The following is a 27,915-nucleotide window of genomic DNA, read 5'->3' on the forward strand; positions in this document are numbered from 1 at the left end:
TCATTTTACAGATGAAGCTGAAGGAGGTGAATTCACACAGAGGTTAAAGCTTGAATCCAGGCCCTCTAATTCTACAGTCAATTACCCTTTCCATTGTATCATACCACCTCCTTCTTAGAAGACATCCAAGGAGCCCCTGGTTCTAAATCCTATGATTCCCATGACCTTAGAGGGCACCAAATCCAACCTCATCATTTTATAGGTAAGGAAGCCCACTGGCATTAAATGGTTTACTCAAAGTCACATAATAAGTGGTAAAAAAACTGGATCTAGAACCTTAGAGCTAGAAAAACTATTAAAATCTACCCCCCTTTCCTAAACTCATACAATCTTAAACACAGAATGTCAGAGCCAGAGGTACCTTAGAAGTCCACTAGATCAGACCCCTCACTTTAGAGTTGCAGAAACTGAGGTCCATAAAGGACACAATATGAAACCAGGTCTTCCAACTTTTGATCCTCCCCAAAACCTTCACAGACCCTGCACGAGCCACACGTCAACATATGGAACATACATGGACACACTCCTAGACACAAGCACCACTTTACTGTAGATGTGGAGGCACATTCAAATATCCCCAGGCAGAAGCACATGTGTACACACCTTGTCTCTTCTACAAACCTCTCTTCAAGATATCAGCAAGGCATAGTGGAGGGGGACCATGGAAAAAGAGTCAACAAAGTTGGGTCTAAGGCCAACTTCACCACTTTCAATTCAATTCAGTAAATCTGTCCTGTGCCAAGTGCCAGGAATACAAAGTTGAAAAACAAATCCTCCCCTACAGAGCTTAGATTCTACTGAGAAGGATATAATAGGTAGGCAGATAGGTAGATACATACATATATATACACATATATATGTATGTATATATACCATATATACATACAGAGATACAGAGATAGATGAGATACATAGATATGTAAATAGATTATACATATGATACATATATACACACACATAGATGATGGATACATAGATGGTAGACAGATATATAGGTTAAATAGATACATTGATCACACGATGAATGATAGATACATAGATACATACATATAGATACACATAAATATGAATAGATACATATATACACAGAGATTATAGATAGATATATACATACAGATAGATACATGCACAAATAGATACACATACATGCATAGATGTTAGATACATAGATATGTACATAGAATACATGCATACATAGATATATACACATAGATGATAAACAGATACATAGATGATAGATATGTCTACAGACAAGACAGACACGTACATGTATGTATTGTGCATGTATGCATGTACAAGATCATTTGTAAAGAGAGTCAGGAAATGCTTCCCATACAGGGGTAGCTGAGCCTTGAAGGAGAATTCCAAGCAATAGGATGCATTCTGGGAAAGGGGAAAAACCTGTTCCAAGGTATGCAGAAGGGAGATGTTTATACACTTCAATTAAACAATTCAAAAAGCACTGAGTAAGCACCTTCTGTTGCCAGAAACTAGGGATACAAGACAAAAAAATATCCAAGTCCTGCCCCTCAAGGGGCACCAGCAAATAGGACAGTCTGGATGGGACACAGAGATATGAAAGGGTTCAGTGAGAAGTTCCCAGAAAAGCATGTAGAGGCAGAGTGTAAAGGGCTAAATCCCAGACTGAGGAGTTTTTCCCTCTTTCAGAGAGACACTAGGGACCCAGTGGTGTGATTAAAGGCTGTCATCGAATGGTGGCTATGTGAGCAGAACCAGAGAGGTGGAAGAACAAGATGTGTGGAGGTAGGTTGAACTGATAAGCCTTGGCAGCTTCCCTTCTCTTTGCCTTAGTTTTCCCATTTACAAATTGGAGAGATTGATCCGATGATTTCTGAAGTTCCCCTCCCATTCTAAAGGTTTTGAGTCTGTGAACAAATAGTCCCTGTCCTACAATTTACCCACAGGAGATATCCATAAACATAGTGAATCACTTCTTTACCCCTTCATTTATATTATCACTCCCAGCTACCTGGATTCAGAGAAAATTGTATTTCAAAACACTGAAAGCTCTGGCAAGATCTTTTTGAAAAGATCAGCCTACACTGAGGTAGTTTAGCCAAGAGTAACTGTTCAAGGTCACCAAATAAGACGCAGAACTGACTCTGTTTTTACAATATAAAAATTTAAAAGTGTTTTATGTCCTTTTAAAAGAATGATACTGGCGTAGCTAAGGGTGATGCAGGGGAATAAAACACCCAGCCCTGGAGTTAGGAGGGACCTGAGTTCATATCTGGCTACTTAATAGCTGTGTGATCCTGGGCAAGTCACTTAACCCTGATTGCCTTAGGAAAAACATAAAAATAATGCTACTCCTAGGTTCCTTACCAAGGAGACAGTTGGTACAATGGAAAGAGCAACAGGGAAACCAGACCAATCCTGGCTCCATCACTTACTAGCTAGGTAACCTTAGAAGCACAAATTTGGAGCCTAGAGGAAGTTTAGAAATTTACCTAATCCAACCCTATTCATTTAACAAAATGGAGCCCCAAAGAGAAGTGAATTATTCAAGGTCACACAGACAGGAAGCGGAAGAGCCCAAAGTCTTCCTGACTACAGATTAAGCACCCTGCCCATGGACCACCCCAGTCATTTCACACCCTAGACAGTCTCCTTATCTGTAAAATAAGGGTAATATTTGTACTGCCTACCTTACAGGATTTCAGAAAGGTATATGAGAAAGTCTGTCATGTCATCCTCATGGAAAAGATAGAGAAATGTGGCTATGTACTAATGGAAGGAAGGAAGGTGAGGGAGGGAGGGACAGAGGGAGGGAAGGAGAGGGGACAATAAAAGGAGACAAAAAGGTGGGGTTGGCGATTGGGAAAAGAAAGAATTAATTAATACAGTTAGATGAATTTGAAACTTGTTGAATAAGTAGACCCAAAGAACAGTGATTAATGGACATGGAGGAAATTCTCTAGTTTTTAATCAGTAGTTCAGATGAAGCTATGCTTGTCACATTGGAGGATAACATAAAGCTGGGTAGATAACCAACATTTTGGTTGACAGCCACAAATAAAGACATTAAATAATGATCTCACTAAGCTGTAAGGAGGAGCCTAAAACAAAGAAATGAGATTTGAGACAGTTACATATGAAGTCCCTAAATTTGAATTTTAAAAAACCAACCATTCAAGCACAGGATAGGGAAGAGGTGAATCTGTAAGACAGTTCCTGTGAAAAAAATTAAAGGGTCTCAGTGGACTTCAAGCTTCACATGAGTAAATAGTATAACAAGGCATTTTCTGACAAAACCTAACACTGCAATAATAAAAAGAAAACACAGTATTCAGAATGAAGGCTGGGGGAGGGGGAGAAGGGGAAGGGAATAAGTATTTATTAAGCACCTATTATGTGCCAGGCAATTTTGCAAATATAATTTCATTTTAAACCTCTCAACAGCCCTAGAAGGGGAACTGCTATTACGATCCTCACTTGACTTTTACTTATTACAGCCTCTACTGGAGGTCAGTAAAGTTAAGTAACTTGCCCAGGGTCGCATAACAATTAAAAGTATCTGAGGCAGAGCTTGAACTCAGGTCTACCTAACTATGGGCCCAGCACTCTATCCACTGTGGTGACAACAGCAGCCTCTACCTTGATCAGACTGTCACATCTGCAGTATTTTATTCATTGCTGGTGTCACATTTTAGGAAAGTCATTGACAACCCTAGATAGAGCTTGTCCAAAGCAAAGTCCAAAGGATAGGCTTAGGATAGCAAGGAGAATGGAGACCGTGGTATCCAAATACTGACTAAAGGAACTGAGAATGTTTAGCCTAGAGTAGAGAAGGCCTAGGAGGAAAATAATAGATGAAAAGCTGCCATGTGGAAAAAGCACGGGCAGTTGGCAAAATGGATGAGTGCTGGGTCTAGAGTTTGGAATATCTGCGTTCAAATCAGACCTCAGATGCTTACTAGCTTTGTGACTCTGGGCAAGTCACGTAATCCTGTTTGCCTCAGTTTACTCACCTGTAAAATGAGCTAGAGAACTAAATGGGAAACACTCCAGTATCTCTGCCAAGAAAACCCCAAATATGGTCATGAAGAGTCAGGCATGACCAAAACATTAACTGAACAACAGTGAGGGAAGGATCAGACTGGTTCTGCTTGGCCACAGAGAGCAGAGCTGGGAGCTAAGAGGGAAGATTCAGGAGAGGCAGAGGTTAAGCTCAATTTCAGGAAGGAGCTCACAGTCCTCAAGTGGAAGAGGCTTCCTTGGAAGGTAGGTGAGTTCCTCATCATTGGAGGTCTTCAAGAAATGGCAGAATGACAACCTTCAGGGAATGTTGCAGGGGGGATAGATTCCTGTTCAGGCTCAGGTTTGACAAATTGGTCCCTGAGGCTCCTTCCAGTTCTAAGAAAGCTGTGGTACTTCAAATGAAGAAATAATGTGCCGTTTTATTCCTCTAAAGCATCATATGAAATGAGGGGCCATTTTTTTCCCTTGGCTAGCCTCTCATCTAACCACACAGCTGGTTTCTTCAAGGTTCAGAACAAGATGCTTGTCTCTAGAGGATTCAATTCCAGACAATTCTCATCATGGTGAATTCAAAGAAGTCTGCAGATGTGACCAATCAGTCACCCTAGACAGAAATGGATCTCAGATCTCTTCTGACTCCCCATCTACACCTCCCCCAAAAGCACTTAGCTAGCACTAACTTGTGAAAACTTGGGGAGCTGGTTTGCTCCCCATCTGCCAGCTCCATAAGGCACCATGGTGGATCAAAAGCATGCTGATCTCATGAGTCAAGAGGACTTGGGTTAGAACCCCTCTTCCGACACTTACTAGCTGTGCAGTTTCTTCATCTATAAAATGAGAATAATAGTAGCACCTACTTCACAGAGTTGTGCTGAGGACCAAATCATATTTTACATGCATGCACACACATATGCATATACATAGTTCAGATGGTTATACATATATATGATTACATAGATAGGTATATCAATATAGTTATATAAAACCTTAGATCAAAGAATATCAGAGCTACAAGGGGCCTTTAGAACTCAAATATGCAAACTAGAAGGAGCCTTAGAACACTGGAGCTGGGAGAGGTCTTAGAATTGGAGGGAACCCTTAGAACACAGAATGTCAGAGCTGGAAGGGGTCTTAGAATGGAAAACAAAAGAGATGAAAGATATTAAGACAGAATGTTAGAGATGGACAACTTAGAAAACAATATTAGAGCAAGACGAGATCTTAGAACACAGAATGCCAAACACCATAGATTTTCAGAAGTGGGAGCCAGAACTTGAAGAGGCCACAGAAGGTAGGACATTAGAACTAGAAGGGAGCTTAGAACACAGACTATCAGAATGAGAAATAACTTTATGACATAAAATATTAGAACACAGACTATTAGTGCTACAAGGGACCTTTGAGACAATATATTCCAACCCTTTCTTTCTTTTACCCTTTCTTTCTTTTCTTTTTTAACAGATGAAGAAATTGAGACTAAGAAAGGGAAAGTTATTTTTCTAAGATGGAAGAAAACATGCAGGCACGAAGATGGATGTGAGTCTCTTGTCTCTGTAGAATTATGAGAAAACTGGATGAAGCAGCAGGTGCATGTTAGGGAGCAGTAGATGAAGTTGTTAAGGCCATCTGATAAAGAACCTTAGAAGCCAGACAGGGGAGCTTGGATACAAAGTGGTTGGCAAAAGTGAGCCATTGTAGTTTCTTGAGCAGGGAAGGGAGATTGAGGAAAGAATCTAGAGGAACCCAAGTAGAGTTAAGGGTGATGAGGAGATATCCAAAAGGAGCTGTCCAGCAGGCAGTAAAGGAAGAAGGACTGGAGCAGGTCAGTATCTAGAATCACTATATAGTTACTCAAATTTTTCATTTTCCAGAAGGTACCATCAACAGTCATTCACATCTCTCCTGCCAGTAGGGTCCAACTGTCCACAGGATCACAGGACCTGGACTAGCAGAGTCAGTAAAAATCATCTAGCTCAGCCCCTTCATCCTACAGGTAAGGAAACAGATGCAAAGAGGGGAAGTGACTAGCCACTAGCCCAATATTACCCAGATAATAAGCACAGCTGGAATCTTGGTCCTCTGCCTCCTTGAATTGTCTATACTGTTGTTTGGGACCATCAATCATTTCAACTGTTATTTATCAGCTGTTCCAACTTGGGCTGGACAGTTTTCCTGGGTCTTTTTCCTCACTTATAAAATGAGGAGACTAGAAGATCATCTAAGAACTTTTCCAGCTGGATTCTGTGATCTTTCTCCCCCCCCCCCCCCCTTCCAGAGGTAAGTCTGCTTTTGGCTCATCTCCAGGACCTGAATCCATCCCAGACCTAATATGAAGACCCATGTCTGTTAAGAGGGCTCATCAACTAGCTCTGGGAGAATCTTGGAATCCCAGAACTAAGCTATACCCTGACTCCCCAGCAGTCCTGAAATTCTAGCTTCATTGTAGATGCCAATCTTGTAAGTATTTTTATGGGTGCTAGGACTATACCTCTCCACACCACCCCCAAATTAGCTTGGAACTCTGACTTTAGAATCCAAGTGGTCATTGTGATGTAGTGGAAGACTGGATGGATATGGAATCAGAGGACCTCAGTTCCAGTCCTGACTCTTACTACCTGACCTTAGGCAAATCACTTAACCTCCATGGGCCCCAATTTCTTCTTCATAAAAAAATGGAATCTGTCTAGCAGACCTGAAAGGTCCCTTCTAGCACTAAAAAGTTTAATACTAAAGCCCTTCCTGAAAGCACAGTCCTCCATTAGATTAGAAGTTCTCCAAAATCTGGAACCAAAATCTTTTTCTTCTGCACAAACTCTCCCCATAGCCATCACACAGATCCAACGCAGAGCTTTGCAGACAACTAAGGGTAGAATTAAGACACCGACAGCTAGACTACTCACCCCACCCAACCCCCATCCCTATTCTACCTGATTCTGGGTTGATGGGCCCAAGGGAGTGGAGTGACAGGTCCTGGTGTCATGTCAGTTCTCCTGCCTGCCCCACCACCTTGTCCTGAACCTAAGAGATGATAGTTTCCCACTGTGCACCCCTCCCTGCCCTGCCCTCCCCGCCCCCCCCCCCCCCCCCCCCCGCCTTGCTCTCTACTGTGCTGACACAAAACAAAGTGAGGCCGCGTATTCACTCCCACCCTACACTACTACCCGGGAAATCACTCCCACAAAGATGCTCAGCGATCATGAGTAGGGGGAGGGGAGGCTCTGCGGGAGGAAGGGGGAATCCCCCTGCGAGTGAGGGCAAGGATGCTGCAGGAGAGAAGGTCCAGATCAAAAAAGGGAGACCCCCTCGAGAGGTCAAAAGGAGATCACAAAAAGGGCCGGGAAGGTACCCCGAGGTTTTCAAATTAAATCTAACCTTCCCCTTGCGGGGTTTCGGGGGAAGTAGTGCGGGGGGGGGGGGGGGGGGGGGGGGGCAGTGTCCTGCGTTAAAGCTGAGCCCGGCGCGCTGGCTGGGGTGGGAGGGAACCAAAGACAGAGCGAAAGGGGAGGGAGCGCCAGAGCTAGCGGTCCCGCCCGCTGATGCAGGCAGCCCGGGAGGTGGAGCAGCCGAGTCCAGGAGGAGTTCCAGCCGCCGCCGCCGCCGCAGCCCAGCTCAGCGATTACCCCACCGGCCGTCAGCTCCTCAGACGCCTCGCCTCGTCTCGCCTCCCCCCCGCCGCAGTCTTGGGGGCTGACGAGCAGAGCGCAGGGCTCCCCCCCTCCCCCGACCAGTCTCGGGACCAAAGCAGCTGTCGGTGCGCTGTCCCCCCTCCCGTCGGCTTTCCCAAGTGGGAGGGTGGCCAGAGCTCACTCGGTTCTCTCCTCCTCTCCACCCCAGCAGAAGCCGCCGCTCTGCCAGGCACCACCGGGCATCTACGCGGCCGGCCAGGAAGCTCGAGAGGCCAGCCTCAGCGCGTATACGGAATCCGCAGGCTGGGCCTTGCCCAGAGTCAGAGACTCTGCCCCCGGCCCCTCGGGGCACCTCGGGGCCGGCTCCCCTGGGCAGGGCGGCCCGGACCCGCTCATCGCCAGCAGCCGCCGCCACAATGCTGCCTTGGAGACGGAGCAAGTTCGTGTTGGTGGAGGATGAGACCAAGCGCAAGGGGAAAAGCCTGAGTCCCCGGCTTGCCTACACATCGCTGCTCTCCACCTTCCTGCGCTCCTGCCCGGACCTGCTGCCCGACTGGCCCCTGGAGCGCTTGGGGAGGGTCTTCCGCAGCAGGCGCCAAAAAGTGGAGCTCAACAAGGAGGACCCCCACTTACACCGTATGGTACCTGGGCAACGCCGTCACCCTGCACGCTAAAGGCGACGGCTGCACGGATGACGCCGTGGGCAAGATCTGGGCGCGGAGCGGGCCGGCGGGGGGCACCAAGATGAAGCTGACGCTGGGACCCCCCACGGCATCCGCATGCAGCCCTGCGAGCGCACCGGGAGCTCCGGGGCGCGGCGGCCGGCGCACGCCTACCTGCTGCCGCGCATCACCTACTGCGCCGCGGACCGCCGCCACCCGCGCGTCTTCGCCTGGGTGTATCGCCACCAGGCGCGCCACAAGGCCGTGGTTCTGCGCTGCCACGCCGTGCTGCTGGCGCGGGCGCACAAGGCGAGGGCCCTGGCGCGCCTGCTGCGCCAGACGGCGCTGGCCGCCTTCACCCGACTTCAAGCGGCTGCAGAGGCAGAGCGACGCTCGCCACGTGCGCCAGCAACACCTCCGGGCGGCCGCGGGGGCCGCCGCCGCCTCGGTGCCCCGAGCGCCCCTACGCCGCCTTCTCAACGCCAAGTGCGCCTACCGGCCGCCGGCCGCGGAGCGCGGCCCGCGGAGCACCTCGCCTCAGCAGCATCCAGGAGGAGGATGAGGAGCAGGAGCAGGAGCAGGAGCAGGAGCAGGAGGAAGGGGCCCCTGGGAAGGAGCAGGAAAAGCCTGATTGGGAGCGAGACGTAGAGCACCGGGAGGCCCTGGGCCCGCGGGGCGAGCGCCCCGAAGTGCTCAGCTTGGCCCGGGAGCTGAGGACGTGCAGTCTGAGGGGCTCCGCAGCCGCCACTCCCCGGGGCCCCACCCCCCGCCCCTCCCCACAAGGGCTACTTGCTGGCCCTAAAACGCCCGGCCTTGGATTCTGCTGCACAGCAGCCCCTTCCCAGCCCCCTGCCCCCCCACCAGGCCCTGTGTGTTGTAGGGGGGTGTTAGTTGGTGCCTGGTGGCTAACGTAGATCGCCCTTGCACTCCCAACATTTCCCCAACTCAGGATCTCCTTCCTTCCCTTTCTCTGGCCCTCTCTGAACAAATATCACCCCTTGCCAACAGACCCCAGGCCCTTCCTTTCACCACACCTAGCCATCATGAGAAGGGATGGAGAGTTTCCAGAGATCAGGGATGGCTTATCCCTGGACCTAGGCAATGGAGATGTGGCTGCAACAGGGAGGCTTAGAACTGTGTTCTAGAAATCATCCTCCTCCTTCCCTAGGGAACCTGGGGTGCTTAACCTAAGGATGGTACTGTGAACTAGAGGATTGTAAGGAAACAACTGGGCCCCCTACTTCTCTGCTCAAGACTTGCCTCCAAGATGACTCAGCACCCCCACAGACTGGGAAGGGTGAGCAGTCCCTAAGACCCTCCCTACCCCATCAAGTCTCCAAAGGTTGGGAGCTACTTTGCCCTCTTTACTTTTCACCCTTCTCAGCCCCGCCACTAGAGGAGAGACTGGACAGAAAACCAAACCTATTGTAGTGGCACCTTCTTCAGGGCCCAGCAGGCTCTCACCAACCCTACAGGACTGCCGATCCCCCCCTCCCAAGGGTCCTTTTCAGGTGTAGGTGGAGGATCTCCCCCCCTTCCAATCTCCTTGGACCAGGATGGGGCACTGCAGGAGGTAAGGTGACCACAGGGCAGGTGCTCCAGGCACTGGGGGCAGAGTCCCTCGATGGAAGACTGCCCCAAAGGGAGGGTCATAGAGCAGCCTTCTCTCCACGGAGGACAAAATGAATGGGTATGCTAACCCAACAAGGAGGTGGGCACCTAACTGCTCCCAGGCCCCTCTACTTGGTGAGGTCACAGAAAGCCCAAAGATCAAGATGTCAGCTGCTGATCACTGATAAATAAAGTGGTTTTGCCTTTTGAGCACTGTCAAACTCCTCAATGGTCTTTGTCAGAAGCGCCAGTTTGTTTGAGCAGAATCAAATTTAGAACTGGAAAAAATCTTAGAGCTTGTTCAGTCAGTACAGCATCATGATTAGAGTGATGGACCTGAAGCAGGAGACCCAAGTTCAAATCCCACCTCTGACACCAACAGGCTGTGTGGTCATGGGCAATTCGCCTCCCAGGTTCAGTTTCCTTGTCTATAACATGGAATTAATGATACCTGCAGTATCCCCAGTGTCTGGCATACGCTTATTGATCATTATTCCCCACTCAAATGGGAGGCTCAAATGGGATCATGTACATCAGCCAGTGAGTCACTGACCATTTATGAAGAGCCCACTTTGTGCCAGACATTGTGCTAAGTGCTGGGGGTCCCCACTTTGTAAACCTTGAAGGACTCTATAAATGTAAGTTATTAGGATCATAAATTTAAAGACTGGAAGTCACCTAGTTCAACACCCTCATTTTACAGATGAGGAAACTCATGCCCAAAGAAGTGAAACACCTTGTCCAAGGTCATAAGGGTAGAGCATTGGGATTTGAACACTAGTTCTCTGATTCCAAACCTTTCCACTTCTCAGCACTCTATTAACCTGCTTCTTTGGCTAGAGGTGATAGGGTTCACTCAGACCCCTGGAAGGTAAAGGAAGTTTCCAGCACATGACCCCTTTCAACAACTGGGCCTACCCCCTCTGGGAAAGGAGCTGTCATTATGCACTGAATCATACAGAATAGAGGGCACGGGCTGGGCATGGGGCAATCAGAAAGTGAATGTTGCAGGGTACTGCAAGCAAGGGATGTGATTGTGTGTGGGTCTCTGCCTACAAGAATAAGCCATCTGCAAGAATGTCCATATAAGATGGAGTTTTGCTAAGGGTCAGGGGTGGGGGGTAGGGACACCTGCTAAGCTAGTTTGTCTGAAGACAGGTACCTGCATGTACCTCTGGATGTTTCCAAAGGGATGCAGGAATGGGAGGAAAACATTGGCTAAAGAGCTGAGGACATTTGAGTTCTCATTCAAAAGAAGCTGTAGAAATATGGCCAAGCCTTTCCCAACTCTCTGCAGTCTTGAGATCCAGTATTTTCTCAATCCTATTTTCTAGCTGGGATTTGAACCTGGAGTACATAGTACCCAGAGGAACACCATCTGCAGACTTCTTCCAGTGGCTCACCCAAGCATCTGCAGTTCCCCAGAGAAGAAATAAATGGGTGATGCTGGAAGCCAAGTCATACTGCTGTGTCATGCTGGCCCAGCAGCGGGCCAGGTCAGACCAGAGACTTTGGGAGGGGAGTATGCCAGGCAGGCAACCTCTGCTTGCTGGGTTGGGCAGTAGCGCATGTGGAGAAAATGGACGCATTGCTTTGCCCCCTTGAGCATTGTTAGGGGATAGTCTGATGTTAGACCCATTTTGCAGATGGAGAAGGTGAGATACCATGATCTGTACCTATGTACCATCAAAAATGAGATAGGATGTTTGGTATATACCCTGTGCCCAGACAGCTTCCTTCTCAGCTCAGGAGCCTCAACACTCCACTCTTTTAGTCTAAAGTACAGAATGTCATCTGGAAGAGACCTCAGTTTCCTCCCAGATCTTCCTAGATCTTTAAGATTCCTTCTGACTCCAGATCCTGTGAATACAGAATGTCAGGACTGGGAGGGCTCTTAGAACACAGGATGTTAGAGCTGGGAGGGCCCTTAGAACACAGGATGTTAGAGTTGGGAGGGGCCTTAGAACATTGATGGCAGAGCTCAAGGGGCCTTAATTTCTTCTTCTGTAGAATGAGAGAGGTTTTTTGTTGGTGGTGGTGGTTTTTTTTAATGAGAGAGACTAGATCGCTAAGATCCTTTTTCCAGCTTTTGTTCCTCCGAATGTTAGCCCAGAACAGAGTCTTGGAGCTGTAAGAATCTTAAAGATCATCTTTTCCAGTCCTCTAATGTTACAGATAAGAAACAACTTGAGATCCAGACAAGTGTTGGTGCTAAAAGTCACACAGAGATTTAGTGGCTTATTAAGAACTAGAACCAGGTGTTCTAACTCCCAGCCAGCAGAGGTGTGATAGAGACTGCATTGGATCCATGTCTACCTCAGAGGCCCCTGGATATGGAACCATGAATAGCAACTTCTCCATGTGCCTTAACTAACTTAGCTGAAAAATGGGGTCAATATGCTTTCACTTCAACCCCACAAGGTTGTTGGGAAGACCTTGCTTTGTAAACTTTTAAGTGCTATAGAAATGTGGGTACTTATTGTTTGCTCTCTTTGCTTCCCCTAAGGCTGTACCAGACGTGGATCCCCTCCAGGCTGAATTCCTGGGCCCAGGTCCCACTGAGTGGCAGGCCCCAATTCACTCCTCCAAAGTGAGAGAAGCCCAGAGGCAGACCAGGGTCCTAGACCATACAGGGTAAAAAGGGATGAAAACAAGCATTTATTCAGAGCCTACTATAAGTGCGAAGCACTTTACAAATACTTCATTTGATCCTCATAACCCTGTGAGGCAGGTACTATTATTATCCCCATTTTACAGTTGAGGAAACTGAGGCAAACAGAGTGATTTGCCCAGTGTCACATAGTAAGTGTCTGAGGTGGGATTTAAACTTGGGACCCGCACTGTATCAACCGTGCCACCTAGCTGCTTCATAGGAGCAGAGGATTTTAAGGTTAAATGACTACCATTTTACAGATTTTAAAAAGTAAAGCTTGGAGAGTTAAGCAGTTTTCTCTGCATCCACGAAGGCAGTAACTAGCTGAGTCAGGATTCATACCCAGGTCCTCTGATTCCATCCACAGCCACAATGCTCCCTCTGATATGTCACACTATCTCTGTGCTGAGCCACTGGGCGCAGTCCTGCATGCTCAGATCATTGCTGTTCCAACTCTTCTGTCTTTGCTGTGCTTAGCAAGTCCCCTTGACCAGGACCCTGAGGGTAAGGGAGTGCTTTCCAAGAACACATTGACTAATGGGGAGTTATCAAGCGGATTCTCTTCTCAGTTGATCAAGAAACCTAAGAGACAAGGTCCTGTCCAAGAGTTAATCTCCCCCAATTCCATACTTATATCCAGAGGCACTTAGATGAGTGGATGTGTGCTTAACATCTGCTCACAGTTGTTGAAACAGATTCATCAAGGAAAGGAATTTGCCAGTGGTTCTGAAATGCTCTTCTGGGAATCAACCAACAAACATTTATTAAGCACCTGTTGTGTACATGTCATTGGGCGAGATGCAGAGTATACAAACATAAATAATGACTCCTGATTTTAAGGACCTAACACAATAATACATGTTAGAGGTTCAAAGCTATGGTGACTCTCCTGGGCAGGGATGCCCTCTGTAGAATCTCAGGGTTCAGATGCCCCAAAGGTCATCTAGTGCAAGCTACATCTGCACCCAAATCCCTTCTGTAAAACTGTCATCTAACCTTTGCTAAAAACCTTTAGTAATAAGAAACTTTGGGACCTTGATCATTAGAAAGATTTCTTTGTAGTCTAACCATTGCTCCTGGTTATGTTCTCTGAAGCCAGATGAAACAAGTTTTATATCTTTTTCACATAACAGCCCTTTGGATGAAATGGACGGATGGGTGGAAGGATGGGTGGATGAAAAAACATTTATTAAGCACTTACTGTATGCCAAGCCCTATACTAAGTATTGAGGACATAAATATAAAAGCAAAGACAGTTTGCCCTCAAGGAGCTTATATTCTAATCAATGGAGATACGCCGAAGAGTGTTAGCCAGGGAGAAGCACTGTAGTCAGGAAATTTACAGGAATGTGTCTTTTTTTTTTTTTTTTGTAATTTTAATAATAAAGAACAAACTTTGCTTGCAGTCAGAAGATGTTCAAAAGTGAAGGAAAGCCAGTTTAAATAACACAGGATAATTACAGTCATGAGAAATCACATTCCAAAAAGGAAAGAACTGCCCCTCTCAAAATATATCCTGCAATGCCAACCCATCGATGGGTTGCCCATTCTATAAAATGGATTCCCATTCTATAAAAAGAGGACTGAAGGCATTTCTGTAAAAAAATATTAGCAAACAGAATTTTAGAATTGCAAAGGCTACTAGCAAGAGGAACACAGGGGAGACAAATGAGTAGAATTTCAAGAGTGGATAATCAATTCATTATTGTTTAGAAAAAAGAAATTGAATATATGACTATAGGAAGGAGCACCGAGGGATCATCAAGAGATTAAAAAATGCCTAAGGGTCTAAAGAATTAAGGAGAATTTAAAGAACCAGGAGGGTTAAGGTGGAATAAGAAAATTAATATTCTGTGGATTAAGTGCCATAAACCCAATTAATAGATCAATACTTTTTATGGGATAACATCATGAATATAGAGAAGGAAGGAGTTGGAGATGTGCCTGGTTCATAGGTAAAAAGAAAAGGGATATATCAGTGGAATGTGTCTTTTCTTCAGGCTAAATAACACCCAATTCCTTCAGCCCATCCTTCAGCCCTCCTCTGGGCCCAGTGAACTATTGCAACAGCCTTCTAACTGCTCTCCCTGCATTAAATCCTGCTCTTCTCTAATCCATTCTCCACAGTGCTGTCACAATCATAGTCCTAAAACAAAGATCTGACCATGTTACTCCTTCTACAACAAACTCTAATGGCTCCCTATAACTTCTAGGATCAAACACAATCTTTTGTTTGGCATCTAGGGCCCTTCGTCAACTGGCTCCACCAATTTGATTTGGACATATCTTGTCATACATTTTATTCCCTCATATCTTTTTAGGTCTAGCCAAACTGGCTTCCTTGCTGTCCTTTCCAACATTTCATCTTCTTTCTCATGCCTCTGCCCTGGCAATCTCCGTGGAATGTACTCTGTCTTCCCCTCTTCCTCTTAGACTTCCTCACTTCCTTCAAAAGCCAGCTCAGTCATCACCTTCTACAACAGGCCTTTCCAGGTCTCCCCAGCTGCCAGGGACCCCCAACACTCACATGAAGTTCCTTGTGTTGGTTTTCTGTCTATTGTTAAGCACACGTTTTCTTTCTCTCTCTCTCTCTCTCTCTCTCTCTCTCTCTCTCTCTCTCTCTCTCTCTCTCTCTCTGTCTCTCTCTCTCTCTCTGTCTCCTCCGTCTCTGTCTGTGTGTGTCTCTCTCCTCCCTCTCTTCTCTCTCTGTCTCTCTCCTCCCTCTCTTCTCTCTCTGTCTCTTCTCTCTCTGTCTTCTCTCTCTCTCTCCTCTCTCTTCTCTTCTCTCTCTCTCTTCTTTCTCTCTCTCTCTCTCTTTCTCTCTCTCTCTCTCTCTCTCTCTCTCTCTCTCTCTCTCTCTCTCTGGTCATTTGCACATGTGCATCCCCAGAACCTGATCTATTTAGGCACTCAGTAAATGCTAATTAATTGATTAATTGATCAATGACCTCACCTTGTTTCCCTTCTCTGAATGCCTTCCAGTTTGTCAGTGTTCTTTGTAAAAAGTGTGACCCAGGATTGCACACAAGATGCCAGTTGCATTCTGCCCAGGACATGGAACTCTCACATCCCATCATTCCTTTCATTCTGGACACTACATCCCTCAACGCAGCACTCCCAGAATGAATTTCTAGAAGGGGAAGCTGAGACATCTCAGACAGCTTCCAGAGGAGGGCTGAAGGATGTACAGCTGCCCCGCCCCCAACCCCAGCCAGGGATAGTTGGGAAGCAGACCTAACCTGCAGGACATGGGGGAGGGGGAGACAGGAAAGGACTAGATGATGTCAGGCGCTCCCTTGCAGCCGCAGATCTCCTGATGTTTGAAAGCAAGAACATCAAAGCAGTTTCTCAGCAGCCCCGGTGGAGCGGCGGGCCCGGCTGACAGCATTTCCAAAGATAATCAGGCCTAATTCTGTCCTTATCCCAGGCCCCATAACAGTTCAGCTACATCCTCTTGACTCAGATGTGATTCCCTCCACCAGTCCTTTGAAGTGTGATTGAGGTTGGGAGCAGCAGCTTTCAAATCTGAACAAGGCAAACGCTTCGCTTCTCCTTCTCCCTTCTCTAGCCCTAAGGGATGAGACTACCAAGAATCCTTAATTACAGTATTTTCTTTTCCAGACAGACAGCAATACTGGAGGAAAATCAGGATGGGGGGGAGGGGGAGGGGCTACCCTGATGCCCACCCATCCCTTCTTCTTATAGGTGGAAATTAGGTTGTATGTATATCCAGGGGAACCTTGAGCTGAAACTACATTCTAAGGGGAGGCAGGAACCAAGCTGACTGACCGTCCCATGAGCCTCAGGCCTTTTGGCAACTGCTGAGCATCTCTTCATGCTGTCACCAAGTTGGGGTCCCCACCTCGCCCAAGCTTAGAGCTTGGGACCCATTGATCTCGTTGCTCTCCCCACCCCTAAGGGACCCACACTCACTCTTACTACAGGCTTATCAGGACCGTGGGCGTCCTTGAAGCCTGACCCGAAAGTGACACCTAGTGTCTGGCGTGGGTCTTTGCATTCACCTCGTGGCTCTTACCCCCAGGAATGTACATAAACCTCTTCCTGCCACCCCTACACCCTCCAAAGTTTTGCAAAAAAATCTCCACCCTAGGCTTATATCTCCTGATATTTTTAGGATGGGAGAGGGGGATTTTTCCCCCCCTTTTTTAAAAGATTTGGAGACTGTCATGTGAATGGCCACATCTAAACTAAGCTGGTGATGTCATCCCACAGTGATGAAGAGTTTCAGATGTCTTCCTGTGAACCAGTGCTCTCCCATTGGCTCTGCCTGTGAGGAGGAGGGGAAAGGCCAGAGATCAAATCAGGCCCAGAAAGACGCAGGGGATTTCAATAAAAAGCCACTGTGTGCTCCACAAGCCCAGGAAATGGTTAAGAGTTGATTCACTGACCATCTCTAGCACAGATTCTTAACCTTTTCTGGGTCATAGATTCTTTTGGAGACTGGTGAAGCCCAGAGTTCCCTTCTCAGAAGAATGTTTTCTGAATTTATAATTGAAAGAAATACTAAATTTCAGTTAGAGGTTAGGAAAAATAGAGATGTCATTTTTTTCCCCATCCAAGTTCACAGACCTCCTGATGTCAGTCAATGAGGGAAGGATAGACCCCAAGTTAAGAACACTTGCTTTAGTCTGGCATGTCTCTGGGAAACCTAAGCACTGAGGAAGGAGATGTTTTAGCAAGCCAGCTTCCTCTTCCTCCCTGATTCACTCTCTTCCCCAAGTCTTTTCTCTTCCCTCCACTCCACTTAACCTCCACTCTCTAGTCACAACTCCAGAACTCCCAACTCCCTGAACTATGCTCTTCAGGATCCGTGGACCAAAGAGTTTGATCATCAACAAGGAACTAGTCTGGAAATACAAATCTGTGATTTCTCACTTTTGAGAGTTGCCAGGGATTCTGAGAAGTTAAGTAACTTTTCTATAGTCACATAGCCAGTATGCATCAGAAATGGGACTTTAATTCAATCTTCCCTCACTCCAACATCAGTATTCTATCCATTATCACACTTTGTCTCTCAAATTCTTTATGGTGATTAAAGACATATGTGTGTATATAAATATATGCTGTAGATATACTATGTTAAGAGTTATGAAATACTAAATTAATTGTTGACTAATTCAAGTTGAGAATCACCCAAAGGACAATGGAGAGATGTGTGATAGATATAAGCAAGCTGCAAAACATCACTAAAGAAAAACTGCACAGGGAAAAATGGATCGAACATCATCCAAGAGGTGGATGGACAGAAAAGAAGGTGGGCCTACCATGTTCCTAGGCCAAGGACTCTCACCCATTGCTGTGACATGGCCCCCTTTGGCAGACTGGTGAAGTCTATGGAAGAATGTTTTCCTTCTTAGAAGAATTGTTTTTATATGCATAAAATAAAACCAAAGGTTAGAAAATGAAGATGTAATTTTTCCATCCAAATTCACAGGACCCCCAAATTTGGGACCTCTAGTTTAGGGTAAAGGACATACTCCATATTCCAATAATGTCACGAATGCTAGGGGAATGTCCCTAATGTGTTGGGAGAATTCTCTTTGGAAGATTTGAGGGAGGAGAGCACAGCAAAGAGTTGCACAGGATGAGAAAGTATGGCCTCTGTATTATTGAAGGGAATGTGCACATTGGTGAGATCACAGATCCAGAGAGAGAAAGAGGAATATATTATGTTATATTTGAAATAATTCTATATGCAATTTGTCATACTTGTCAGAGAGTCTAGTCTTAATAATAATGTTATTTACATAGAACTTACTCTATGCCAGTCTTATGCTAAATGTTTTATAATTATTATTGCTTTAGATCTTCATAACAACTCTGGGAGATAGGTGCTATTAACAACCCCTTTTTACAGATAAGGAAACTGAGGCAGGCAGAAGGTAATTGACTTGCCCAGACTCCCATAGCTAGTAAGCATCTGAACCCAGTCTTGAACTCAGGTTTTGCTGACTCCAGGTCTGACTGTGTATCTACTACACCACCTAGTGGTCTTGAAATCATGAAGACCTAAGTTCAAGTTCCAGTCTGACATATGCTGACTCTGGACAAGCCATTTTAATCTCTAGGTGTACCACACGACTCTTTAAAACGTTGATGATCTTCATTGATAGAAGGAGTTTTCTCACTCTGTTCCCTAAATTAATGCAATCACAGGTTACAATCTATATATAAACATGTGTAGACATATATCTGCATATATGTGTGTATATATATATACACTATATGTGAACATATACGTATTTATATATGCATATATGTATATATTTGGCACACACACACACACACACACACACACACACACACACTGAGTTTCCATGGCTAAAGATGGTGATAAGTTTTTCTGTACTTAACCAGGCTAATCCTCAAAAAGCAGACATAGTGACTAGTCAATCATGAAGAAGGATTGAGGGAAAACCAAGCAGCTAGGTAGCATGGTGGGAAGAGTGCTAGATGTGAGTTCAGATCTTACCTCAAGCACTTTTAGGCTGTGATTTTTTAAACTCATTTATCCTCAGTCTCCCCATCTGCAAAATGGGTGTAATAGTGTCACCTACCTTCTAGGGTTGTAGTGAGGATGAAATAAGATAATATTTGGAAATCATTTTGTGAACCTTAAAGTGTCATACAAATAAAAATGGTTATTATTACTATTACTAATTATAACCGATGGATCATCAGTATGTCCAGAGATTCAGAGAAAATCTCCCCATCCTCCTCCCTGCTCCACAGGTCAGCCGGGCCCCCTGTGGGAGATTTTATAGGAAAACATGGGCAAGAGTCTTCCTAGAGGAGAAGTTGAAGGGAGCACCCACAGATACATTGAAATATCTCAATATGCGTACAGTGATTCCAGGTCCCAGGGTTGTATCACTGTGAGCCTTCTCCTACAAAGATCACAACTGTGGAATTATGCCCAAAGAGTTATTAAATTGCCTCTACCCTTTCACCCAACAATACTACTATCAGGTCTGTTTCCCAAGATGATTAGGGAAAAAGGAAAAGAACCTATATGTTCTAAAATATTTATAGCAGCTCTTTTTGTGGTGGCAAAGAACTGGAAATTGTGTGGATGCCCACCAATTAGGGAATGGCTAAACAAGTTGTGGTATAGGATTGTGATGGAATACTGCTGTGCTTTAAGAAATGAAGAGCTCACTGACTTTAGGAAAGCATGGAGAGACCTCCATGAAATGATGAAGAGGAAATAAGCAGAACCAAGAGAACATTGTATATAGTAACAGCAGTATTGTTTTAAGAACAGCTTTGAGCAACCAGGTCATTCTGACTATTATAAATGACCAAATTAACCACAAAGATCTTATGGCGATGCTGTTGGAATCCAGAAAAAGAACTGACATATATGTGTGTATGTTGCACAGATGCATATGTATACACACACACACAGATTTGTGTCTAATTGTAGCCATCTCAAACTTGGGACAAAGGGGAAGGGAAAAAAGAAAATTACATGACAACTTTGTTGTATATTTAAAAGGAATAGCAGGTTGTACATAATGGATCTGCAATTTCAGGTGCAATCCTCTGTTTTTCTATCCCACTTTTATGGAAATGCTTATTTTATTTCTTAAGTTCAGAATAAAATAAATATTTTTTTCAAAAAGGTCATAACTGCTCTTTTAGTCATGACCCCATTTGGGGTTTTCTTGGCAAAGATACTAGAGCAGCTCATTTTACAGATAAGAAAACAGAGGCAAATTGAGTTAAGTGATTTGCCCAGGATCACATATCTGAGACTGGATTTGAACTTAGAGTCTTCCTGATTCCAGGCTCAGTGTTCTATCCACTGCACCATGAAGCGAACCCTACATACATCAAAACTGCTTTTTTATCCATCGGATCTTCCACCCAGCAGCTACTTTACTATAGCTAAAAAAATTTATCACCAAGCAGGTAATAAGCCTTCTACACTACAGCCACATAGTGCATTGCCAGACTTGTACTCAAAGCTTTTCTAACTTGGCAGAAGAACCTGCTAAAGTTTGCACTCCACAAGTATAACCATTGAGAAGCCAAAGCTGGGTTCTTCTCAGAAGATCAGAGGATGACTTGAATGGAGGCTATTTTACAGATCTAGAACTAGAAGGGATCTCAGAGGTCATCTAGCCCAACCCCCAACCCCAAACAGAGACCCAGGGAGGTTAAGTGACTTGCCAAGATATTATGTGTGCATGCGCATACACAAGTGTATGTACGTATGCAGATGTTCACACATGTGTGTGTTTGTATATTTTATGTACATATGAACATGTCTATATAAGGGCGTGCAATGTATATGCCTTGGTCACATGTACATATACCCTGTGTTGTGCATATGCAAATACCTACATGTTTGTATATGTATGCACATTTCTCAATGGGCGTACCAACAGAATGCAAAATTCTGACACAGTAAGTGCTTAATAAAGGCTAATTGAGTGATCAATTGATATTCTATTAAGGCCTGGAGTACAGGCATGGCAAAAAAAATTGCATTTCTGTCTTCTAAAGATAAGACTAGGTAAACTCAAAGAGGTTTATTACTAAATTCAATTTAATTTAATTCAACAAACATTCATTAAAACACCTACTAGATACTGGGTGCTGGAGATACAAAAACCAAAAATATTTTGCCAAGTAGGCCTTGCCTTCAAGGACCTTATAGTCTACTCAGGAGATACAATGTTCACAAATAAGACTATTACAGCGTAATTTGAGGACAGAAAGAACGTGGGGAGATCAGGAAAGACTTTTCATTAATAGTGAACTCTGATCTCAGTCTTAAATAAAAATAAAGGGAATAAACATTTACATAATGCCCACTGTATGCCAAGTAAATGTAGGATGTGCAAATTTGGAGTATCCACCCCAAATATTCATGTGGACTATCTGTGCCTAACCTATGGTAGAGCATTCCGAGCTCATACTGGTCTGATCAGCCGCAGTCAGGCACACTGAAACTTCACTTTATCATAGTGATATCATTTTGGTCCTCTCTGAAAACAAAGGACAACAACCAACCAACCAACTACGTGCCAGGCACTATACTCAGTGCTTTTTACAAATATTATCTCATTTTAGTACTCACAACAACCCTCAACAACAAGATAGTTGAGGAAATGAAGGCAACAGAGGGTAAGTGTCTTGCCCAGGGTCAGACAGCTCATAAGTGTTTGAGGCCACATTTGAACCCAGGTCTTCCTGATTTTAGGCCCAGGGCTTCACCCACTATGTCACCAGCTAAGAATTCTAGAAAGTAAAAATCAAACAGGAGTGCCTTTGAAGCACAAGAGACAGCGTATGCCAGGAGTAGGGAACCTGCAGCCTGGAACTCATGGCCTAGAGGCCATAGGTTCCCCGTCCCTGGTTTATGCAAAGAAATGCATGAAGGTGGAAGATGTATCATTGAGTTGGGAGAATAAGTACCAGTCTAGTTTGGTTGAAATGCAGAGGGTATGAAGGGAAGTCATGTGAAACAAGGCTAGAAAGATACATGGAAGCCAGATGGCAGAAGACCTTGAGTGACAGATTTATGTTTTATCCTTAGGCAACAGAGAAGTCACTTGAGAAATCTCATGATCTTTAACTAAAGACACATTTAAATCAACATACCTTACAAATAAATAATTAATGTGCAATAAAGAAAGTGGGGTTTCTGCAAAACACTCACACCGAAAGGAATAATAAACATCTCCGAGACTCCCCTGGCGTTCCCACATCACACCAGAAGGTGGGATAAGACCCCATCATCCCTCAAGTGCCTGAATTGGAATGCCACCCATGGCTGGACAATCAGTCATCCAGCGTCCAGAGCCATCCTATAAAACAAGAATTCTTCAAATAAAAAAAAAGAGAAAGAAGAGGGAAAAAAATCAAACTTGATCAGCACATCCAAAAAAAAAAATCTGAATACATTTTCCTGCTTTGTTGTGCGCCCTCCAGCAGCCCATAATCTAGATGTATCCTTGACCCTGGTCTTTTCTTCCTGTCCCTGAGTGTCTCAAATGAAGTCACAATCCATCCCTTAAGTGAATTAAGCCAACACAAATAAAACTGTATTTCTTTTAGCACTTACCAGATAATTTGCTTCTTCCGGAAAGCTTCCAAGGGTCAAAAAAGGAAATGTAATTGAATAAGAGTCTGTGATTCTAAAAGCATCAGGGATTATAAACTTGGGATTTCACCCAAGACTACAACCTCAGAGTCATCCCTTAAAGTTACTTTTTATGTGTAATCCCAGTTCCAAAGCCCATTGTTATGAGACTCTGTCATTGGAGGACCTCAACGTCCCACCCCCCTCACAATGAGGGTGGACAGCCACTTATTAGGCTTATTATGGTGTAAAATCCTTTGGTGAATGGGCAGGACTAGATTCTGTGGGACATCCTTTTACATTCTTCTATTCTGTAATTCTCTGCCTATAGTTTTCCTGCACCAAGTCCCTCTCCTCTCCAAGTTTTCCTCTGCTCAGAAGCTGAAGTGTCTTAAAGTGCCTGGGGTACATGGTAGTCCTCTTCAATCCAGGGTATGCAGAGCCAAAGGTTGGGCTTGAGGTAGGCCCCTCTCTGTTGAGCATACTTTTCAAAGTCTTACCAAAGGAAGAAGACCATATCTCTCCCCTGCTAACCCAATTGTCTCCAAGGTCAAATACAAACTCTTCTGGCATTTGAAGCCTTGTACATTTTGGCTCTGACCTGCCTCTCAAGACTAATTACACATCACTCCCCCTCTGATACTCTCCTTTCTAGCCAAACGTGCCCACTTTCATTTCATCTCCTCTTGTACAGCATCCCTCATGCCTGGAATGCTCTCCCTCCTCATCTCCACTGGGCTCAGTTTTCTCATCTATAAAATTAAGTAGATTGGACTAAATGCACTCTAAGTTCCCTTCCACCTCTAAATCTTTGATCCTTATACACTGTTCTGTTTGTAATGGATATTTCCTCTTTTTCTGTCCAATTTATCAGTCTGCTAAGACTGATAATTATGATATTTTATTCTTAAAGCAATTTCAGATAAAGATTGAAATGGTGCCACTAAACGTTGTAACTATAGATATGCATGACACTGACTGTTTCTGTGTTTTAGCAGTTTGACTGAACTTAGACCTTTATCCAAGACAGATGACCCTGAAGGCCCCTTCCAGTGTGAAATCCATGATTTAATATGACCCAGGGAAAGAGCAGACTTTTTGCTTGGATTAGCCTTCAGGTGCCTTACCCTTCCACTAGATTTTCTTTTTAAAAAAATTAAACTTTTTTGGTATCTTTTTTTGTTATATCACCTAAAATTTCCCTTGTATTCCTCCCTTTTTCCTCCTTCAGGGAGCCATCCTATAAAACAAGAATTCTTAAAATAAAAAAAGAGAAAGAAGAGGGAAAAAATCAAACTTGATCAGTACATCCAAAAAAAAATCTGAATACACATGCAATGTTCCATATTCATGGATGTGGCATCTCTGTGCAGGAGAAACAAATGGAGGCCCTTCTTTGGAGTCATGTATGTTCTTTGCAATTTTCCAACATTATTTTTAAAACTATTTTGTGATTTTTGTTCTTTACATGTAGATTGTTGCAGTCATTATGCATATGGTTTCCTTTGCTCTGCTTACCTTATTATGCATCAGTTCATGTGGGTCTTTCCATATTTCTCTATATTAATCATAGCCAGTGTTTCTTAATGCATAGTAATATTCCCTTACATTCATGTACCACAACTTTTGTTTAGCCATTTCCCAATGGATGGGCATCTGCTTTGTTTCTAGGTCTTTGCTATTGCAAAACCTGTTGCTATAAATATGTCAGTGTATATGGGGACTTTCTTTTAATTGATCACCTTGTAGAGATTTAAGAGTAGGACTGGAATCTCTTGGTCTAAGGCCAAGTTACCTTATCTGTACAATTCCAAATTGCCTTCCAAACGAGCTGTATTAATCCATAGTGCCACCATTTGCCCTTCTTTTCACAACCTCTCCAAAGTTGTCACCTTGTCCAATTTGCTGATGATGGGGTGCTTGGGTTCTAAATTCATTTCTCTCTAAAAATCACATTTTTCCTAACCTCAAAACACTGTCTCAGGCAGTTTGTCCTCAGTCTGAGGACAGCCTGCCTTAGCAAAACCTTTATCTCCCTTCCTGATACAATAGCCAGCTGAAGATATAGAATTTATTAATTTGAACCAGCTGTGTACTGGCTGAACTGGCTGTGTACTGGGTCATAACAACATTTACTACCCACTGACCAATCACATGCATCCTAGACTTAGATGTACATCCCTTCCTTACATCTATCTTGTCTAACATGACATTGATGAGAGAAGCCTGGTATTACTTAGACAATCCTGACCATTAGTTGACTTAGTGATGTTTCAGGCCTAAAACCACACCTCCATGTAGCAACCCCGCCCCCCCCCCAACTTGGATTATATCCCAATGAACTCTGGGTAAAATACCTTCTAAGTAGATAATAAAAGTGCATGTTCCTTTAAGAACTAATCACTCCCTAACCCCTCCTTGAATCACCTACTCAGCATACTTGGCACATGATATACTCTAGAATATCCTATATAAACTTGTACCCCTCTAAGGTTGCAGGTTCGATAAGAACTCTTGCCTGCTGAAAAGTGTAATAAATCTTTACCTTGACTTCAAGAATGCTTGAGTCCTCAAATTTATCCCAAGTGGCCTACGACCTGCCCTTCTACACTGGTCTTTGAGGGATTTCAGAATTTCATCCATCCCATCCCCCTTCCCAACCCTCATCACTGAGTGTGGGATAAAAACCTCCATTCCATTTTCAAGTTCCTCAGGGTCAAGACCAGAGGTAATCTAAATAATATATGCTCTTTTGCCTAGAGTCCAAGAGTCAGTCATTCATCTTGAGGGCACTTGGTAAGATCTAAATCACAGGAACTAGAATGAAAAGAAATCATGTGTCCAATACCTTCTCATTTTACAAATGGGGAAACTGAGGTGTAGCATGAAGTGGGGGAAGGGAGTCAAGGTATAACAGCAAGTAAGAGCATGCCGAAGTGCATAAGAGTAACTGCTTAATTGATTATCTAAATACTGAATCGACACATGGAGGGTTCCTATTGGGGAAAAACCATAAAATACAGTCATAAGTGAAAATCCATAAAGAGGTAAACTCTGTGAAAGGTGGAAACCCAAACATGGTGACCTGTTAGCAATCATAACTTAGATACTGAATTATATTTTAGACGCTGAATCATAATTTAAGATGCTATGACCTCTGAAAGCCATAACAAGAATATTGTGTCATATATGTGATGGGTATATGATCAATACATGAACTTATGTTTGGACATAACATTGGCTCATTACTAAGCAGAAAATACAACAAAACAAAAATCCACCGATCAGTAGTGATGTAGTCTATAGCTCCTTCTCCCTTTGTCTGTTTTCTGTAATTACCACAGAGATTTTGGGAGTTCTTAGTGGGAATTCACTGATTGGTCTGGCTGCCTCCCCAGACCAAGGACTGGCAGGGATTCATCATACTGTCCCAAATATAAGTAACCCAAATTGATTATACAATGACATATAATCAATCTGGAGATACTAGGTCTCTTTCTTTGGTATCAAAAGAACATTCCATGGTAATGAGGAGGTACAGGTTCCCCAGCCAAGGGAATTCTGGATTTTATAACATGTGAGTGAAGGGAAGAGAAATGAAAAATGCTATGGAGATAGTCCCTGACCTTCATCAGTAGCTGCTTGAATGATGGAGCCTGAAGGCCTGTCTATCCTTTCTCTACTTTTACCTTTAAATATTATTTTGTTGTGTGTGTCAAATGTTTCTTTTTCCCAAACCCAGATAAAATCAGCCTCTCAGATTAATACAGAATTAGTCTTCCAAAAATGCACTCTCAGCCTTTCTGTACCAGAACAGAGAGATCTTCATGAGTTGTTGGGAACTAAAATAAATCCAGTCTTCTCCCTAAATCTCCTCAGAGTCAAATTTCTAGTGATGAGTTACTTGGTGTTTAGCAAAGTTGGCCTTTAGATGGTAGATCCAGGTATGGAACCTTTCTAGCTTCCAGAGCTGGAGTGTCCCTAGCTGAGTGTTTGAGGCTCAAGTTCACCTCCAGATCCCAGTAAAGCAATCCAGGAAAATATCAGTGGAGGATACTCATGGTACAGGTTAAATTAGGTTACAATGAGCATCAAAGACAGCCTTGAAGAAGGCAAAGTGAATGATAAAAAGAAGTCAGAAGACCTTGTACAAAATCCTAATTCTGTCACTTACAGGATCAGAGCTCTAGAGCCATAAAGGACATTAACAGGGGTGTGCTAGTAAGGATTTAACAACCCACCCTGCTGGAGGAAAAAATGTAGTACAAGTGCATTGTAAATTTAGTCTTCATTATTAACATTCCCTCCATCACTTTCTTAAGCCTAGACAGTCAATAAAACAGTAAATCAAACCCAGCATTTGTTAATTGTCGAGGTATCTATATATCCATGCTGAAAATTTAACAGCTGGCTCTCAAGAGCCAGTCCAAGTCCATTCCACACCCTGAGACCTTGGAGACCATCTCATCCAATGCCCTCATTTCAAATACAAAGAAAACAAGGCCTGACCTGAAACATTTAAGTGACTTGCCCAAGATCTGACATTGGGCAAGTTACTTCCTGTCTCTAGACCTCAATTTCCTCTTCTGTCAAATCAAAATATTAGACTAGTCAAGGGTTCTTAACCTGAGGCCCATGAACTTTTTAAAAATTGCTAACTGCATTTAAATATAATTGGATTCGTTGTTCAATTTGTTCTGTCAACCTATCATGTCAATTTGTAACTGTATTTTGCTTTATGCATTCAAAAACATGATTCTGAGAAGGGGTCCCTAGGCTTCACCCCACACTGCCTAAGGATCCAGCACCCAAACAAGGTTAAGAAACCCCTTACAAGGTCATCTATAAGGTTTCTTCCATCCCTGGAGCCTAGGATACTTGAAATCACCAAAGGGCAGCTTAGGGGGGAGGGGGCATAGCTATCACCTTGAGAGAAGAGGCCTTCCCTTCATATCAAAGAGTAGTATATGGGGGGGGGGGAATGAAGAGCAGGAATTATGTTAATACTTTAATGGAAGCTTATCTTATCAATGTGGATATTCCCTCCATAAATGCAGACTGAAATCCACCCAGGTCTTCTCATCTAAAGATCATCACTTATTGCCTAATGGACCAAGCCCGTGTTTTTATCCATTTTTTGGTCCGTGTTTTTATTTATTTTTGGCCACTGGCTTCCACAGAGCATGCCCTTTCCCCTCCCCAATATGCAGAGGTCTTTTTCTAGATCTTCTGACATTTTGAAGGTAC

General features: G+C 44.1%; 1 protein-coding gene and 1 long non-coding RNA gene across 2 annotated transcripts in view; one reads left to right on the forward strand and one right to left on the reverse strand.

Annotated features, from left to right (window-relative positions):
- Positions 1 to 7,035, reverse strand: part of LOC140504341 (uncharacterized) — a 30,013-nt gene extending 22,978 nt beyond the window's left edge. The window contains exon 1 of the long non-coding RNA XR_011967063.1: positions 6,930 to 7,035. This is a non-coding gene — a long non-coding RNA (uncharacterized lncRNA). The remainder of the gene's footprint in view (positions 1 to 6,929) is intronic.
- A 139-nt stretch (positions 7,036 to 7,174) lies between these two features.
- Positions 7,175 to 10,111, forward strand: FAM43B (family with sequence similarity 43 member B). The gene is given in 6 exon segments (XM_072609149.1): positions 7,175 to 7,344; positions 7,837 to 8,251; positions 8,253 to 8,390; positions 8,393 to 8,650; positions 8,652 to 8,807; positions 8,809 to 10,111. Coding segments are annotated over 6 exon segments (1,509 nt in total). The 5' UTR covers positions 7,175 to 7,198; the 3' UTR covers positions 9,205 to 10,111.
- The last annotated feature ends 17,804 nt before the right edge of the window (positions 10,112 to 27,915 follow it).

This window comes from Notamacropus eugenii, chromosome 5 (genome assembly GCF_028372415.1).
Source record: "Notamacropus eugenii isolate mMacEug1 chromosome 5, mMacEug1.pri_v2, whole genome shotgun sequence".
NCBI classification, from domain to species: domain Eukaryota; kingdom Metazoa; phylum Chordata; class Mammalia; order Diprotodontia; family Macropodidae; genus Notamacropus; species Notamacropus eugenii.